Source organism: Taurulus bubalis (assembly GCF_910589615.1).
Source record: "Taurulus bubalis genome assembly, chromosome: 10".
Taxonomy (NCBI): Eukaryota; Metazoa; Chordata; class Actinopteri; order Perciformes; family Cottidae; genus Taurulus; species Taurulus bubalis.
In genome coordinates this window covers 28951-47500 of record NC_136598.1, presented here as the reverse complement: position 1 = coordinate 47500, position 18550 = coordinate 28951, and the positions used below count along the sequence as shown (strand labels likewise).

General features: G+C 42.8%; 1 protein-coding gene across 2 annotated transcripts in view; it reads right to left on the bottom strand.

The window, feature by feature from the left end:
• The window catches only part of tpst1 (tyrosylprotein sulfotransferase 1), a 43710-nt gene extending 26462 nt beyond the window's left edge, over positions 1-17248 (bottom strand). For both annotated transcript variants that reach the window (XM_079224576.1, XM_079224577.1), the window contains exons 1-3: positions 17050-17248; positions 14581-14692; positions 1649-2674 (exon numbers count right to left, since the gene is read on the bottom strand). In XM_079224576.1, the coding sequence (XP_079080702.1) occupies positions 1649-2505 (857 nt within the window). In that variant the 5' untranslated portion in view covers positions 2506-2674; positions 14581-14692; positions 17050-17248. The remainder of the gene's footprint in view (positions 1-1648; positions 2675-14580; positions 14693-17049) is intronic.
• Positions 17249-18550: the final 1302 nt, after the last annotated feature.

Sequence of the window (18550 nt, the reverse complement as noted above, 5' to 3'; positions counted from 1 at the left end):
TTTTTTTTAATGTAGGTAAATGTATATATTTATTATATATGAACATTTGTTTTATGTTAATTGTTTTAGCATCTACTGTCTTTGTAAAACCCTTGTTTTTTGTGTTTCAGTGAAGTAACAAGTACACCATTTCTCTCTGAAATGTAGTGGAGCAGAGAGTAGCATCAAAATTGTTCCTTAAATATACCAGTACCTGAGTAAATGTTACAGTCCACCACTGATAAATGGTTAAATAATGATGTGATCTTGCAACCAGTTGAGAAATTTGCTAGCACCAGTGCTACCAGTAGAAAAAATAGCCTGGAGCCCTCCTAGAGGATATGTGTGTTCTGGTGCTACGTGGCAGGATGAGGGGGGTGTAGACAGAAGCAAGTTTCCTCAAAGACTTCCAGAGGCCGACCTCTGGTCCCTCAAACCAAAACAACACTGACACCAGGCAGTGCCATTAGGAAAACCTGCTTACAATACTGCAGCGCAGACATAAATCGCATGTGTTCACTAATGACTAGGTTCCTCGCTGTGCTGAGCTGTAGGATGTTTCATTTCCAAATGAGACCTAATAATGGAAAGTCTGGAGGCTTTATGAAAACATGGGAAGGATAGATTTCCAGGCCAGAGGTGCATGCATATTTTAAGGCCCGCAGGAACTCCTATTTAATAAAAAGGGATGTACGACTTGACACACTGCCGCCTGTCACTTTTCTCCCATTAAAAGCAGATCCATACTTCTCCCCCCACAAGGCCAAGTAGTTAAAAGCTAAGTAGACATGGGCATGTCCAAGCTCATTTCAACTGCACTGGGAATGTGATATATGGGAGACCCAGCTGACCATGTGGGGCTTGTGAGGCTGGCACAAATCACAACTACAGCACCTATTTATCTAACCACCATTACGTCAGCAATGAGCAATTCAATAAATCTGCAGCTGTAGAGGAAGCATCGAGTAAAACAAATGAAGCCTCTGCTGCTCATTATCGGCATCAACTTGGACAGCATGACTAATGGGTGTTGATTCAGTGAGTCCTCACTGGTAATAACAAAGTCCTTAAATGACCCTGAAGCAGAGTTTGAACATAGTGCTACAGACAAGGGGTCGTTGACCCCCATTTTACAAGGAAGTGGACTCAACCCTCTAATACAGCAAACAAGGAACAACAAGACGACAATGGAGCTCTTCAGTTTTAGTTTGAGGGAAGTGGATGAAACAAAAAAAATATATTCTTGAAAAAAGGCATTGCAGTGGCGTATGTTGTAATTAAAGTGTGTCTGGATGTTAGAATAAGGGCAAGTCTCTCCCTAAACTACAAACCAAACAAGAGAGATCAAAGACAGTCACAATAGCTAGAGTCATGTTTTACTGTGTGTGGCTACGATTACCACAATCACAGTGTAAACTATGAAATGTAAAAGTTCAATCTGACTCGACAAAGCCAGTCGAAAGGTTCCATCTCATTAAACAGGGCCATTGACGATTTACTTTGCGCTACAACCTATTTTTCTATCACCAAAACATAAGACCCGGTGACGGTCCATTGGCATCCTTGCTGCAACTACTACCTTTTTAAATCTGCGAACCAGATGTTAGGGCTTAGGCGAGGGAAAGGAAAGGAAAAAGGAAATGTTGCAGGAGCAGTCAGCACTACTTACTTGGAGAGGGACACTCCGCCAGCTTTCCCAATGAGCTCCTCGTGGTGGAGGACGGCATCATTCCAAGGAACCTCAAGGAACTTCAGCAGTGTCTTCATCCATTTCTCAGGATGAAGGACCAACTGTTCGTAGTGCACAGGCAGGCATTTGTCCGCTGCCTCCAGGCACTGAGTGTACATGGTCTCTATGGCCCGATTCCACTTGGTGAGGCAATCCCTGTAGCTGCCCAGGTCAAAGCCGGCGATCGTTACCTTCCTTGAGATCATGGAGTGGACTGAAGCCCGGCCGTCACGAATCATGAGTATAAACTTGGCACGGGGAAATATCTTGGCCAGGTAGGAGAGCGACTTCAAAGCAAAAGGGTCTTTGTTGCAGAGAAAGTTGGCGGGCTCCCCATGCTTGACAATGATTTCCAGCAGGAAGGCCTGCATGGCAGCGTCCAGCACCTCATCCGTCACACCAGCCTCGTCCAGGCGCATCTTCTCCCTGCCCGAGCGGCTCCACATCTGCTTCATGGCCAGGATACGAGGGATGACACGGGTTTCTTCGCCACAGCGCACTTCTGGGTGGGCGTCCAGCATGGCTCGCATTAGCGTGGTCCCACTGCGGGGCACTCCACCAATGAAGATCAGTGGCATGTCTTTGTTGTAAACAAAAGGTGTGCTAAGGTTCTGGCCGGTCCGTAAGGTGGTGCGCATGCTGCCTCCCAGGGCCGACAGAGGCAGCATCCCGCCTAACTGGCTGTGCTCTTCGATGCGATGGTGGCACTCCATGGCATGGCGGCCCAGGTAGAAGACCGTGACCGAGCTGATGACCAGACACGCCACCAGCAAGTTCTGTTTCAGCTTGCCAATCATTTTGCAGGCCACAGGCGGGAGAGGACAATATCACCAGGGGGAAGGGATGAGGAAAAGGAACCAAAAGGTGCAATCAAGGTTCCAACCCTTTATGGTTGTTTGCTGGGAGTCGGGCATGGATCAAGCTCCCTGGTGTACAGCAGCCGTTGAGTCCCCAGCTCCATGAGGCCTGGATGGTTGCACAAAACAAAGTTAGTTCTGATTAGACACCAGGGCAACATTCCTTAAGCAAACTTAAAGACAAAACCTGATCAAAAGCACCATTTTATAAGCAATATTTGAAAATGAGGGCCGATGTCGACATTACCGTTTCATTTGACTTTGAACAGCTTTGAAACACAAACTTCTTCAAACACAATTGTGACAATGGAGTTGCTGCCAGGAAGACTAAGTCTCCCAGGCGAGTTAGTAGAACTCAATGCCCACTGAAAGATAAATGACCTTGACTCTGCTGATGAGAAAACAAGGACACAGAAACAAGGATAGCTCTTTTTTCATCTCGCTAGATATCACGCGGGCTTTGATTCTCAGGGAGTGTTATCTGTGACATTCAGCCTCTAATTTTGACATACACACAAAGTCACCCTGTAGATAGGGCAAAATGTACTTGCACACAACAAAACACGTATACATAGACACATTCAGTTGGAATGCTTCAGCAGTCCAACTATTGTTATCGTCTTCTTTAATCAACTTATTATTCTATTTCTTCCATACGTATTTTGAATCTCTTCTCCTCCTTCATATATTAAGCTATTTAAACCGTTCACATATTAAAATATTCAGCTACTTAAGGACACGATGGCTATGACCTTTCATATTTCTGACTTTTCAAATTTCTGAATTATTAAGCTTTTTATGAAAATTAAAATGAATGGGATTGAATGGGGAAAATCTTCAAATCCTCTTCAACTTTCAAAGCTTACAGGCTCTGCATACGTTCAGCTAAAGACACCATTTAAACTTTTAAAATGTTGACAAAACCTTCAGCTATTATTCTATAATTTCAGATTCATGATATCTTTTATAGTTCAACTGTCACCGTTTTATGCTTTTTTAGCAACTTTTCTGACTTTAACATGGGTGTGTATTGCGCAGCTCAGAGTGAGTGATGTCACTGCTAGAGGGGACAGACCCTTGGATTTCTCCAAAAAAGTATTTGCTTATTGCCATCTCCTCCACAATACTAAGTCTTTGGGCATAATTTATACATCAAAACGTAGGAAATCTTGTCTTACTTCGTAAACTTGGGTCGATTTGAATCCAACAGATTCAGACGTGTTTAAATCAGACGACATGTGAGAGGTGGTCCTCCTCCTTCCTCCATACTGCGCCATGTTAAATCTCCCTTAAAAATGTCTCCCCCGTGACGGTCGTCCCTGATTTAGAAATTGCGACTAGAGACACATCGTGTAGCCTAGAGACCCACAAACAACATTGACGCGTTCGCAAGAGTCTTATCTCTCAGAAAATATCATTGTGTTGGCGTTCTTGAGATATTAAGCTTTTTATGAAAAAAAAAAAAATGCACGATTTACAACCCGACGGTGTCCATATCAACAACCAGTCACATTTAGTTATAACAAAACAATCCAACAAAACTAAAACACTGCACTCAGTCTCACTCATGACACAGGTGTTTCAAGTTAACTAATGACTGCAGCTTCACACTCATTCTTGTTTTAATGACCTTGTCAGGACAGACACACACAGCTGTTGGTGGAGGAAGTGAATTTGATTGCTAGCATGAAGTTAGCTTTGTTAGACTAAGCTCACTGACTGTGTGTCTATGTGCGCGTGTGTACGTGCGCGCGAGCACGAACGGCCGCGCGCGTGCACATGTTAATACGGTCGCGCGCTGTGTCGCGTGTGAACTTTAACCTCAGTGGAACTGTTGCTCCCATGTCTATTTAAACTACAGAAAAATATCAAGGATATCGGCGCGATCGTCTCTTTCTCTCCTCTGTTGAATGAACTATAATGGTGATTTGAGCACGTTTTTGCCTTGAAATATGGGGTTTAACAGATGGTTTTGTACACAATCTGCACACACATTGGAGTGTGTGACTTGGAGATATTCATGAAGATGTTCAGTCAAAGGCATTATAAAGCCTCCTGTCTGTCTGTCTGTCTGTCTGTCTTCCCTTTCAAAATAAAAGCCCCATGAATTAACTCTATCATAACATAAAGCTCAAATGAGGATTTTTGTGTTAAATACTTAATGCGCCGTTCATCATCACTGAGGAAAGCCCCTCCCCCCTGTCGGGGCGCCGGCCAAATGTGAGTCTATGGCAGCGAGCAAACATTTCAGGGGCGTTACGGCAAGGACAGCTTCTCATTGGCGGATGAAACGTGAATCTTTGGGCGCACAAATATGCGCCCTAGCCAATGACATTGTTTCTTATTTCAACGTGATTGGACTATTTGTTGAATCAGAGACCTTTATCATTCCCTCACATCCCATACAGCACCCACGTAGCTACACGAGCAATACTAGCAGAGACAGAGACTTTGATTATGTCAGTATTGCGACTGAAAACTCTGTGGCATCTCTACGCGAAACACCTTTCAACCGACGGTCAGATGTTGACAAGAAGAGGCTGAAAGAGTTGGGACCCGAATGTCCGGATTTAAAAATTCAGCAGCAAAGCACTGACCGCGGGAGGACATACACCCGGAGCTTCTCCTCAGGCTATATGCTAACCGGCACTGGTTAGCTGGATGCTAAGTGTGGCGCAAAGCAGTGGGGTTAGGGTTAGGGTTAGGGTTAGTGTGTGTGTGTGTGTGTGTGTGTCATAGCTCCAGGCTAGAGCATCAAGGTGGCTCCTGGCCTTTTGTCTGTTGATGAGCCATCAAGACACACAAAACATAGTTTTTGTCAACTCTGATTGTTGGCTTTTGTCTGTAGTGTGAAACCTGTTTGTAGGAGATATTTCCCCACAACTTATCTGTCTGTCTCTCTCTATATATATTTATCTGTAGGTTGGTGACACCATACTTGGACACACCAGGGAAGGCTTTGCCTTCAAAGACCACCTCACCAGTGCCTCCTTACTGCAGGGCCCCTGTTTAAATGTCTTTACAAGCAGTGGGGCCTACTCTGTCAAACACCCAATGTAAAATGTGATGTCTCTCTTTCTGAATCTATTCTGCTCTAAACCTCTTTCATGTGAGGGTGTGGGCACCTCTTTTATTCTGTAAACCTCTGAAACCCAACCCAATGTTTCTTAAACCATTCTGCTCTGAACCTCTCATGCCCAAAGTTACAGTTTGTTGATAGTTGTTATTGGACAGTGTTGAGCACTGTGTTTTCTTGAAATAAAGCTTTGTTTTTTAGAATATTCTACTCAAAACCGCTTTTCTTCTCATTGTGGAGTGCTATTTAAACCGCGCCGCCCAACTGCGCCCCCCCCTCCCAAAAAAAATAAAGAAATACTACAGCTATTACTATGACTACTGCTATTACTACTACTACTGTTATTTCAACTACTACTTCTACTACTGTTACTTCAACTACTACTGCTGCTTTCACTCATGCTACTGTTATTTCTACTACTACTACTATTAATTTATCTCTTAGATTATTTAGATGTTGCAGTTTTGCTTCCAACTGTTCCATTTAAACATTAAGGATGTTCAGCAGTTCAGTTCAACGCTTTTCTGCTTCAACACTTTTCAGCAGGTAGTTTATCTATTCAGCTATTTTCAGCTAAATTCAGCTGTATTCCGCTATATTCAGCTATCATTTCAAATATTTAAGCTTTAACCTTCAGCTTTTAGCATTCCAACGCATTTTCAGCAGGAAATGCATTTTCTAGTTCTACACACTGTGCTTTCTGACAACTTTCCCTTTGCTTTGGGGAAGTACAAGCTGCAAGCGAATACTGCAGCTTGTTCGTTAAAGGGTTTTCTTTGTGAAGGCCTCGAAGCCACAGTTCCCCTCCAGAACAAACGGCCTAGCTAGAGAGAGGGGGGGGCGCATCAGATGATTCAAGTCAGTGGATTTAAAATGTATGGTCTACGTGTCACCGGTACTGATCAACAATCCTGTCTTCCTTAATTTCATTGTATGAATCCCCTGCCTCCCCCCATGTTCCTGTTAGTTTCATCTTAGCCTACAATGTATTGCATGCGTGTTTGGTATTGGATTGACTCCAGCCACTGCACACACACACACACACACTTTCCACTCCTACGGCGAGCCATAAACAGATGCAGAAAGTGCAGTTTCAGCGATTGTGACGTACCTCTAACCAAAACAGATGTCTGTGGCTCTTTATAGCGCCAGGGGAAGTCGATGCCCGCTTCACACCCCGGTTTAAAATTGGTGCGAGTTTGGTACAGCAAAACCAGTGCAGTGACAGTTTGAACGCCTGGTCCAAAGTATGCGCATTCTCACTCCACATTATTCCTCTATAAATACCAGTTAATGTGTGCAAAATGGCATATGCATGGTTTTTGTAGGGGTTTTAGAGTTTAGTTAGTCAAATTTAAACTTGCACATGCAAGAAAGAAATTGTTTATGCATGAAATATGATAATTAATAAGGGATATTATTATTAAGTATTTGTAATTGCATGCATATGATGTTAGTTAGATGTTAGACAGATATTGAATACTGCATGCTGCATGGACAAAGGAATTGGACTGTACCCTTTTTGGGGAAGAAGATGAATAGTTCTGAAGCTGCACTGCCCAATAACATGGTTATACCCAGAGGTGTTATAAGTTATTAACCAATAGGAAGGGCTCTAAGCTCTGTGACCGTATAGAAACTAACTACACAAGGTGAAAACATTCTCTTTCCGGCTTTAGCGTGTGCGAAGCTGACCTACGTGTCTGTGGAGTTCGCGGTGGAGCAAAAGAGCTCGATCGAAAGCATAAGCTGTCTGTCTATATTTTTTATTAAATATACTTTTATTCAAACTTTTTGGGACTCTGGACCTTATTTCCTGCATCACCTCCCAGGATTTTTGTACACTCCTTAATTTTCCTTCGCCACATTGTTTTTACATTTGGCCCCTAGTGTGGCTGCCCACTACTCCTAAACAGGATGGGTCCCCACCACAAAGACTATAAAGCTTTAGAAAAAAAAGAAATAGTTTTAATCTCACAGTTCAGTTACCTTCTGTACCATTTACGCATGCTCCACGTCATCATGAGGATGATGCTTTACCAGCTCGGTCAGCATTGTTCTGCAGCAGGGCCACAACAGGGACTGCGGTTCATCACAGCAGAGCAATGAACCCAGTGCTGCAGACTCCGCCTCGGTGTTTGGATGCATTTCCATCTGGACAGACCACAACAGAGTGACTTCTTGTTTGTTCCCCCCTGAAGAAACCCTCGGCCCCCCTATAATTTGTTCTATAAAATCGCCAGATCACAACAGAAGTGATTTTTTGGATTAAGTCTCTTTGGAGAGTTGATGGAACAAAAAAATCTTGCGTACAGACCTGACAAAGCATGACGTTTTTTTTTCATGTCATGTTATTATTTTAGCATCTTTTTTGATCCGTTTATTACAATGAAATCCCAGCAAAATCAGTTTCAATCTACTTTGGGTGGTTGACTAGATGAACCCACCGGACATACAGTCCATATATTCTGCACAGTATGGGAAACAGTTTTGCCAGATTGGACAGGCCAGTGCATCCCTCTGCCATCCGTTTCCCCCCCATTTCAACTTCTTCACAGTGGGTTCCTCAATCCTAATGAGCCAAGTGGCTGTCGTTGCCTTTAAGCATACGCCTTCAACTGTTAACGCGTAGTTATATGAGTGAGGAGAATTTCTCAACTAAACAGTGCCGCTAATTCCTTGCATTAGCCTCCATGTGAGAGGGAGACTAAGCTGCAGAGAAATGCATTGAGTGATACCTCTGCCCTGTGACTGAAACATGTACAAAGGATCTAACAGTGCAGCATCTAATAAGGTTTACACCCCCCCTCTTTCAGCCCACATTCTCACATCTGACTTCTCCTTGGTGATTCAGTGTTAAAGGGAGGGGAGGTCATGAATGTGCCAGACTGCCAACACGTTTAGTCTTTTAGTGCACAAGTGGGGCTCGTCGGCTCCCCGAGGCTGCTGCAACTGCCCCGAAGGAGAAGTCCACCATCTGATTCACTTTTGCAGTTGGATGCAATAAATCTGGGAGGCCGAGTTTGATTTAGGTCAAGTCTGACTGAGATCTAACCAACTTCTGTGGAGCAACAGCCGCTGCACAGAATGATAGACAGACAAGCAACCAGAAAATGATGAAGAGGATAATAAATAACTAAATAAACTACAATATTGAACAGAACAGGCAGAAAAAGGAAGCACAAGCAAGAGAGCACTTGTACGTGAGAAATAAAGCGAAGAAAAATGAGAAAGAAAAGGAGGTGGAATGTGAGAAATACAACAACAGATGAGTCATTGGTTTTACCACAGGCCAGTCAAGGCGATCATTTTTGACTTTCAATCTTCATGAACAGAGAGCTGCTGTAAAGTGACTGACAGGGATTGTGTATAAATGTATATCAACAGAGAACCAGGGCGATATCCCAATATAGACCGTAAGATGAAAATATGAAACCTCTGTATCTCACCCTTCTGGTTGACTCAGACCAGTGTTGAGAGGCTCTCCTCTCCTGTTATTGTATCCTACTTGCAGGCAATTTCTCCCTCCCTCCCCCCAATTGATCTGTTAGGGGAAGCAGTGGAGGCTGAGGCTGCTCTCCATGGAGCAACGGTGAAACCAAACCACATCAACACTTAATAACTTCACCTCGCCAAGCTCCGGTGTGAGCTCTGTGATACCCGTATGGAGAAAATAACAGCGGGATTCCTTTTGCTTGTCCATCATTTCTGCTGTGAAATGAATGGCTTGATAAGAATGCAAGCCAGGTCAGAAGGTTTCTCCGATTAGCCGTTCCAGTCGGTGAATGACCGCTCCGTCTGGCATGAATTACAACGTTCCACAGAGACAGAGGTCATCACAGGGGTCCTGCTTTCGCAGCCCTGGTCTCGGACTGCCATCTTCATACTGACAAATCGTCCATCTTTTATCACGTATCCAATCCCATCTTTGATCTGGTACATTCCTGAACGTCCACCCCACTGCAGGATCAATCAGCTGTACTGTGGCAATTACCCTGTCCACAAGCTCTGCCCCTCAGGCTCCACCATGAATCACATGCTACGAACAAACCCAATCAACCTCCAGCTGGACCGTAACACGGGGATAATACATGTTTCTGGCTCTGAAAGGTGAAGCCACAGCGGAAGTGACTTAGGGCCTGTGTCCACATAGCATTTTTTTTCCTGCCCTCCCAAATTCTTCTCAATGAGGAGAGCGTTCAGGCGTTTTTGTGCGGCCGCTCTGAGCTCTAAAGGCTGTCAGATCGAGTGGTGACAAGCTGATTCACACAAAGTATGTAGCTGACATCCTCCGTTTGGTGCTCATGGTGGAAAAACTATGGAAAGAATGTAGACCGTAGCCTAACTAGATGATACAAGACAAAGGCTGTTGCTAGTCTATCACGATGGTGGTTAGTGTTAATATGTCGTCATAGAAACAACAAGTGCCTTGCGGCATGATGCTTTTCTGCCAGAAAAAGGCGGTATGTGGACACAGGCCCTTAAGATAAAAATATCTTAGGGGAACTCCTGTGATGCAAAAAGAAGCCTGGTTGTATAAAAGGTCTAAATGTGTCTACTTCTCTCTTGATTTATTCCCTCAGTAAACATGAGTTTATGTCTCAATCTCTAGTCTCAAGTCTTCTTCAATACAGCATGATGTTCATTTTGTAAATTATGGTCCATTTAGAGTAAAATAGATCATAAAGCTGGGCATGATTCAGGGTGGGGCTACAAGGTGAATCACAGCTCGTCTGGGGGTTGTCTGTGTTTTCCGCATACAGTGTTAACCCTTTCAGTGTGTCAGGGGAAGTGGGGGGGGGGGGTTACGGCATGTTTCATCACGTTACGTTTTTTTATGTCTGAACTGTAATGGAACATGAAGTAACTTTAACGCCAAAACACAACCCAAACACGTTAGCTAACGTGATATCAAGCTGACTAGCTTGGAGGGAAATGAAGACGCTGTAGACATCTTAACGCCGATTGGCCAAGACTCGACACAACCTCAGCTTTTCTCCGTGTCTCACTCCAATCTCAGAAACGCTGGCCGGCCAGTTGACCCCCCCTCCCCTAACAAAAACTCTTTGGATCTACACGAATCATGAGGATGACATATTTTGATTTCAAAATGGCAAAAAGCGACAAGTTTGCAGGTATGACAAATATCTCAGCTGGTTGTACTCAGCTCCATCCTCTTGTGTCACTTCTGGTTGCAGGAAACCAAGTTGGTGACAGTCACAAAGCCAAACTCAAGGCTTCAAAACGGTCGTCAACAAATCAATAAATTACATCACGGCGACTACATCCATTTATAATATACTGTCTATGCTCCCGGCAAGAGAGACTCATTGCAGCTGGAGTAAAGTCATGATTCTGCCGGCATGAGCAAGTTAATCCAAAGGTGTGATTGTCTGCTTCCTTACACGAGGCTACTGTTCATCTGCATCAAAGCATTATCTGCAGGGATCACAGATCAAATAAACTAGGGATGAGGGCAAACACAATTGTCGTCCTCCTCCATTATTAGAAAACCTTGCGTCAACCTTGGGTTCCCAGGGGATTTTATTTGATTGTGCACCTGTAACACTGTATACGACCTACAGGCCCGGTCTTCATGTTCAGTGGATAATGTGCACTTAAAGCCCAGACAAAAATCTGGCCCCTTCACAAGAATCACGTCCTTTAATGCTTGTTCAATCACTGAGTCTGTAGTGGTGGAAACATATTGGTCTTATTTGAGTTCTACTATATTCACCCACTATGAAATCACAAGCAAAAGATGAGCAAGGGGTGAAAGACTAAATGGTTGATTAACATAGTGACTGGCTGCTTTACAGAGGTTCCCTAACAGCATGAGATTACCTTGTTCAGAAACTTTAAAAAGGACATTAGCAAATTGCTCTTCTCTGACTTGTGACCAGGAAACCCTTTTCTATATATCCGTCTGTAAATGATCCAAATAAAAATGAACAAGTTCATTCATTGTTCACGAGTGTGTTAAACAGCATGTCTTATAGGGAACTCTGATATCACATTACAGGCCGTTCCATTTGAAACGGTAGGAACCTCAGTGGGTTTGTTAGCTTAGTTGAAAGGTCAGCATTTGCAAAAACCATTAGCTGCATAGTTTCAAGTTCTGCCTCCGACAAGAGCCCCTCAGTTGTGTGTCAGCGTGACGATGCACATCCATCTCATGGGCAACTCTCATGTGTTCTTACAAAAAAAAGACAACACAAATCATATTCATCGAACAGCCGTAATACGTGGCCCCGCCTCTCCTACATGAACAAAATATGACCATATCATGAAACATCAATCAAAAGATGAATGTTAGTTTGTCCTTTCATTTGAAACCCATTTGTGCAGATCTGATTGGGACGTGAAGGGCCAGTGGACTGAAGGGTTCCTGGGTGATTTCCCATCTGATTTCACAAGATTGCAGTCTGTCTCCATACTGCCTCTGCAGAGCCAGCCTGCTTCCCCTATCGTGAATTGGTTCAACGGTCACGCCCCCACTCGAAAACTACTCAGTGTGCATAAATGTCAGCCCATGTCTTACGAGAGTGCACATGCAGTTCACACAGGAAGCGGTCACACTTTACACACAGCCGTCCTGCCTGCATGCATTGGAATATGTTCGTTTCAATAGTCCCCGTTAACGTAATGCAACACTCAGCAAATCTACTTCTCCTTTGTGTGGCAGTTGAGAACCCAGCAGCTAGCTATCATTATATATATATATATATATATATATATATATATATATATATATATATATATATATATATATATATATATATATATATATATATATATATATATATATACACACACACACACACACACACATGCATAGACAATGCAAGGGTTATAAATAGTGAATGACACATCACTAATCAGTAAAGTGACCAGCTGACAAACACACTAACACAGTGGAGTAAATCTGCCAATGACTAGACGGTGTGTATGTCGTATGTGTGTATTGGGAGAACGGGTGTCCATGTACCGAGTGGGCAGCCTTTAGTAGTATGAATACTATTTGAAAGGCAGTAAGACACATTCCAGGCTGCTATGGATTGTCAGAGTAGGAGTGTTGCTGTGGAAACTGTTTTTATTCTGATTAGTTTTTAGCTTGCAGTATTTACAAGAAATCCGACATTCTTCACTGGCGATTATTACAAACCATACTGAATTGTGGTTTCCTGTTGTCCAGGGAGGCAGTTATTTCTCTCATTTTATGGATTATATCTGGGATATAAAACTCCCTTGATATAGGTATTCTGTCAGAATGAACATCATTTGTGTCTGCCGTTAGCGCTGTTATGGTTCTATGTCCAGTGAGTAGTGATTATGTCAAAAAATTGCCCCAATTGTAATTACAAACTATGCAACTATTAGAATTATGCTTAACCAAGTATCTGGACAAATACAATGTAAGAATATTATTCCAATAATATTAATCAAAACAGTATTTATCATGTTTAATTTTGTTATTGCCATGATGCCAACCAATTTTTGAGGCCTAAACTGATATCAATATTTGAATAATGAAATCTGACATCAATACATATCAGCTGATAGTAGTTTGTTGTATGTAAACATAAGATTCTTGCAGATTACTTAGATTTACCATGACCATTAATCTGCAGTAAACAAATATCTTTCCTGCTGCACTCCTCTTCCATAATATTTTGGACGTTACAGTTTTTTGGTTAGGAAGCTATTATTTTTGTAGAGATTATTATCAGGGAGCGATCACCAAAGTGCAGCTACCTGCCGATAACAGGAAGTTAGCCAGTCTACTACACATGGCATGTAATTGCATGTAATAATTAGTGGGTTCTCTAGAGCCACATAGTGGACACAGGAAATGGTACATGATTAGCATCAAGTCATTTCAAGGAATGTGCCCCAGTTTAGGGAGGTGCAAAGATGAATCTGTCAATTAGGGGTGGAAGGTAAAAGGTCGACAAAGTACATCAGAATTAATTTGCCCTATGGAATAAATGTTGACAAAACTGTGCCAATTGAAACGGGACAGCTGATCAGCCATGGCCGAGGACCGGCCAATCAGTTTCACATTTCAATTTTAGCCGGTCTGACTTACACACGTATGTCGGCACACAGCGGCACAGACTGTAACTCCACACACACAGTGAAGAAGACCTTCGTCACAACTGAAAGTCCAGAATAGGCCGCGGAGGAACAACCGTAAAAACATTTGGAACAACTAAGTCAATCGGACAGTATGCACGCTGCTCAGAGTAAACACAGCGACACGGAGCTGCACGGCTCACGGTAACGGAGGTTGTGTTGACTTGCATGTTGCGTTCAAGCTCTGCCCAGAATTATCATCTGTCTAACACTGGCTCTAAGCAGCTTATAATGCATATTTAAAAGTATTGAAATAAAAATACAAATGGCTTTAATTAATAAATTCTAAAAATAGTTGATAATTTTCTGTCAATGAACCTAATATATAAGAACGTGAGAGGCCACTTGTGATGTTTGTGCAATGTGTTTCGCCATGTTTCAATGTTGGCAATCTTTTACAGGAAACTAGCCCACTGAACGTCAATGGTGAAATGATTAGCCAATAAAAGCGCAGGAAAAGAAAATTGTATTATTACAATGCAAATATACTATTAACCTTTCATTCCATTTTAAAAAGCTTCCGAGAGCTGCATTCACAATAGGATTTGTCAGCAGAGGATTGTGAATGAAGAGGAAAACTCACGTGAAAGACAAACATAAACAGTAACAACAAGGTTCCTGCAAAGCAGGATAGAGAAAATATATATATATATTTTCAAGAGGTAACGGCTAGGTTATGACTCCCTGTAGCTTTCAATATCTAATATAAAGCACTAGAATTTTCACGCCTTTCCATTTGTTTCAAGATACATCTCAAACATCATGGGCACGATCGTGTGAAGCAATCATTATTAGCGTCTTACCTTGGAGCAAACACCGTTTCGGTTGATGGACAGCTTTGAGTGAGGTCTTCCACACTGTTTAACCCATATCCAACATCGGTCCTCTTCTGGGTTTGGCTTCTGGGTTTGGCTTCTGGAAGGCGAAAAAAACAACACTCGTCTAAATTTGGAGGATATCTGCTGTCTGATTTGCAGGTTCCATCCAAGCCTGCTGAAGGCTCGACAGGCCTCCTGCGCCTAATTACAGTTGCTAATGAAGCGTTGGGACAGAGGCCCTTCTAGGGAGGGGCTTAGCAAAGGGTCAACTGAAGGCTCTGTCCTCACTCAGAATCAGTAAACAATCTGCGAGCCACCAATCAAGTGCCCCACTGTGAAAAGAAGCTCTGCAGGAGACCTACCACATCAGTAAGTCCTTAAGCAGCAAGCGCCCTTTTGAGAAACTGAGAAACTTCACAAACATGGGCCCCGCTCTACGGTTGAAACCCTGGCTGGGCCCAGCGGTTAGGCAGCCGCTTGACTGAATGAATAATTGTGATGCAGCAGTGGGTGTTCCTTTCAGAAAAGGAAATGAGTAGAAGTGAGCTCGAGCCCAACAGATCCAGCTCTGCAGCTGTGGAAGCTGACCCGCTAAGAGCAGCCAGCAATGAGGAGGGGACTGAATTCAGTCGGGTTTTCCCTCCAGACCACCTGCACACAGCAGATGTGCTCCTGAGGTCTATGCCCCGAGCTGGCCACTGGAAACGGTTACAGTTATGGCTGCTCCAGAGTATTTGTATCAACCTTCAGCCTTGTAGGCCTGCATGCTAATTGACCCCTGCTTGGCCCCTCAAAGTTTAGAGGAGTGTTTTTTCTCCTTCCCAAAGCCAAAAGACAGAGGAGGAGGGATCACAGCTACGGGTTAAACAGCGTGGAGGACCTCACCCACAGCGGAATGCATCCAAGACTAACAAAAACTACTTTGTTTGCTCCAGAGTAAGAAGCTGATAACGTTAGCTAGAAGAAATTTCCCTTTGGGGATTAATAAAGTATATATCTATCCATCTATCTATCTATCTATCTATCTATCTATCTATAACACATTAGCAGACGAAGACGGTTGGATATTAAGTATTATTATGATAAGATATCCAGTTCATGGACCCAGCTCACGGTGGGCTAGCAGAGTCCTGGTGCTCAAATGGAAAAGTGGGATAATTCTGTTGTATTTTAGATAACGAAAGCTACGGGAAACATCATTTTACTTTTTTTTTTAAAACAGCAATATATTGACTTATTCTGCATACGTTTGTACTTCATATAACTTGTCAGGACGTGGGGGTCTGACGCGTTGGGACCAGTGAGCTTTGAGACTTCTGATAACCTCTCCCCCTCTCTGATATTTTTGAAAACGCAATATAGTAAGCTTGACCGGCCTTGCAACATAAACAAAAGGATAATTTAGTTTTTTTAACTCTACTGAACCCTGTGAAAGGGTTTTCTTTTCTATTTATTTATTTTTTGGGGGCGGGGGTTCCTGATCCGATGAGGTCCCGGGACAGGGATGCCGTATAGGTACAGATTGTAAAGCCCTTCGAGGCAAATTTGTAATATGTGATTTTGGGCTATCCAAAATAAACTGAATTGAACAATTTTTAGGGGGAGTGAAGGCGTTGGACTGGATCTCATATGAATACATGGCAAACTACTCAGCATAAGCTAGAACAATGTGATTAACTGATCTATTTTCTTCCAATGCACTCAAAGGCCAAAAGACGAGCACAACCGTATCACATGCCATTATATATTTATGTTATGGGCCTGTCTAACCTCAAAACCAAACTATTTAAATAAGCCATTTAATAGAGGGTTCATCAGCAAAGCAGCACAGTTCAGACCCAGTCAGCTCCCGGTTGTTGTGGTCCAATGCGGCATGCGGACAGGTCGAAACCACCGAGGCTCAACGAGCACAGACGTATAGGTCCGTTGTGTAACGCTCAGTTTCAGGAGTATAGACAGAGGAAAGGCTTTGCAACGCGTACTGCAACGTGGAGCAGGCGTACGTCCAGTGGAGAAGGTTGCCTCCTCACATTTGTTAAAAAAAAAAAAATGTCTTCGGTGATTAGGTGTGTAACCAAACTACTGTTACGTTGTGTCGAGCATCGCGGGAGATGTGTCGCTTTGCCCTCAGGCGACACGTAACGGCCCCCATCTGTCAACACGACGCTACAATGTATGCACGTATTCAGCGTGGCGTTAACATGTACATGTGTGTGTGATTATATAAGCCGTGATGGCACTGTTATCGGAGCCTAATGGCCAACATGCCAAACACGAGCAACAATGTCACCCGCATTTGAGAGAAAAGGGAGCAGTGTTGAGGCAGAGGAGCGGACGTGAACCCCCACTGCCAAAAAATGTGCGTTTAATTGTCGTAGCTGGCGGGCTGAAGGGAGAGGAGAGAGGACATTGCAACAACACCACAGCGCCAACATTAAAATGAAATAAACCTACCTAATGCTGCGGATACGGCGCAGGGGACTCGGGTTTTTCGGTCAGAAAAACCTTCACGGAATCCAATGCCAGTATCGGGACAGTCCCCCGTCCTCTCGCGTCACTTTGCGGGCATTTTCTATGTACACAACGGTACACTCACCGCGTCAGCCACACGGAGGACAGGCTGCTTGCGCTGCTAGACTGGAGATGATGCCAACCAGACTGCTGCTACAACTTGACTTGCTCCACTGGTGTTGAAAGACGAGCTGTGATTCGCCTATAATTCAGAGAGGGGGGGGGGGGGGGGGGGGGGTTGTGTGTCAGAGCTGCTGATTGGTCAGACGTTGTAGGGCAGAACGATCGTAGATTTAAAGGCACAGTACATTCATAACGTCTTCTATTTCATGTTCAGCAAGCAAGCAATGATCAATTCAACTAAAATAATCCCTTCTGTATATATTGGTTTTAATACATTTTAAATACATCAGTCGCCTAAAGATCTAAATACCAAATATACTATGTACAAATATATATATATATATATATATATATATATATATATATATATATATATATATATATATCTTATAAAGAATGGATTATAAAAATACAGGTTAATACAGGATGGTCATCATTATATCGACAATATTGCATTTCATTTCACATTAATTCACTTTATGTCCCATTTTGTCACTTGAGTCAGTTGTAGGGAGTTCAGTTATGATGGTAAAAATAAAAGTAAGTATGTGTGCTGCTCACACAATTACAATAAATATGTCGGACAGCAAGATCCTCCTCTTGCCACACTCACACGCAACATTTGGCCTACTTACTATTCAGGGTGGCTGTAGCCATGAGATGGAAATTTTATTATTTTGAGTCTGAGTCTGAGGTTACAGGTTTTTCTCAATTGCTAAGACACATTTCTTGAAACGGTCACCCATTTTCTCAAAACTGTAAACACAAAACCTCATCTTCAAGCACTATTTACAAAACCTCTGAATCCTCTTGCAAAATGAAACTTTCGCCTCAAAACAGATTTACCTGTGCTCAAAATCAAACACTGCTCTCAAATCATAAACAAAGTGATCAAAATAATATACACTATCAAGCAGTCAGTAAACAATACACCAATAAATAGAAAACACATTGTTCAAAACAAATAGTTCTCAGGGAGAAGTAGATTTTTAATCTCAAAACAAATTTCATATGAACGAAAACATGTTCTATTACAGTAGCTCAAAATTGATCAAAAATGACTACTGTGCTTTGCTCTTTGCAATTTCTTTTGTTCTTCCTCCTCGTACCCCTATTTTTATCTATTTAATTCTTGTTCTTTGTTGATATGAACCTGCAACCAGTCAACATCTATTGAGCAGCCAGTACTGTTGCTGTAACAAATAGAAAGCACCATGTTCAAGGCCATACAATGTATTTATTGTACATTATACAGCCTACAATGCACTGTAGGCCGACTACAGTATACAATACTACAGTAAAAGGGACAAAAATCAAAAGG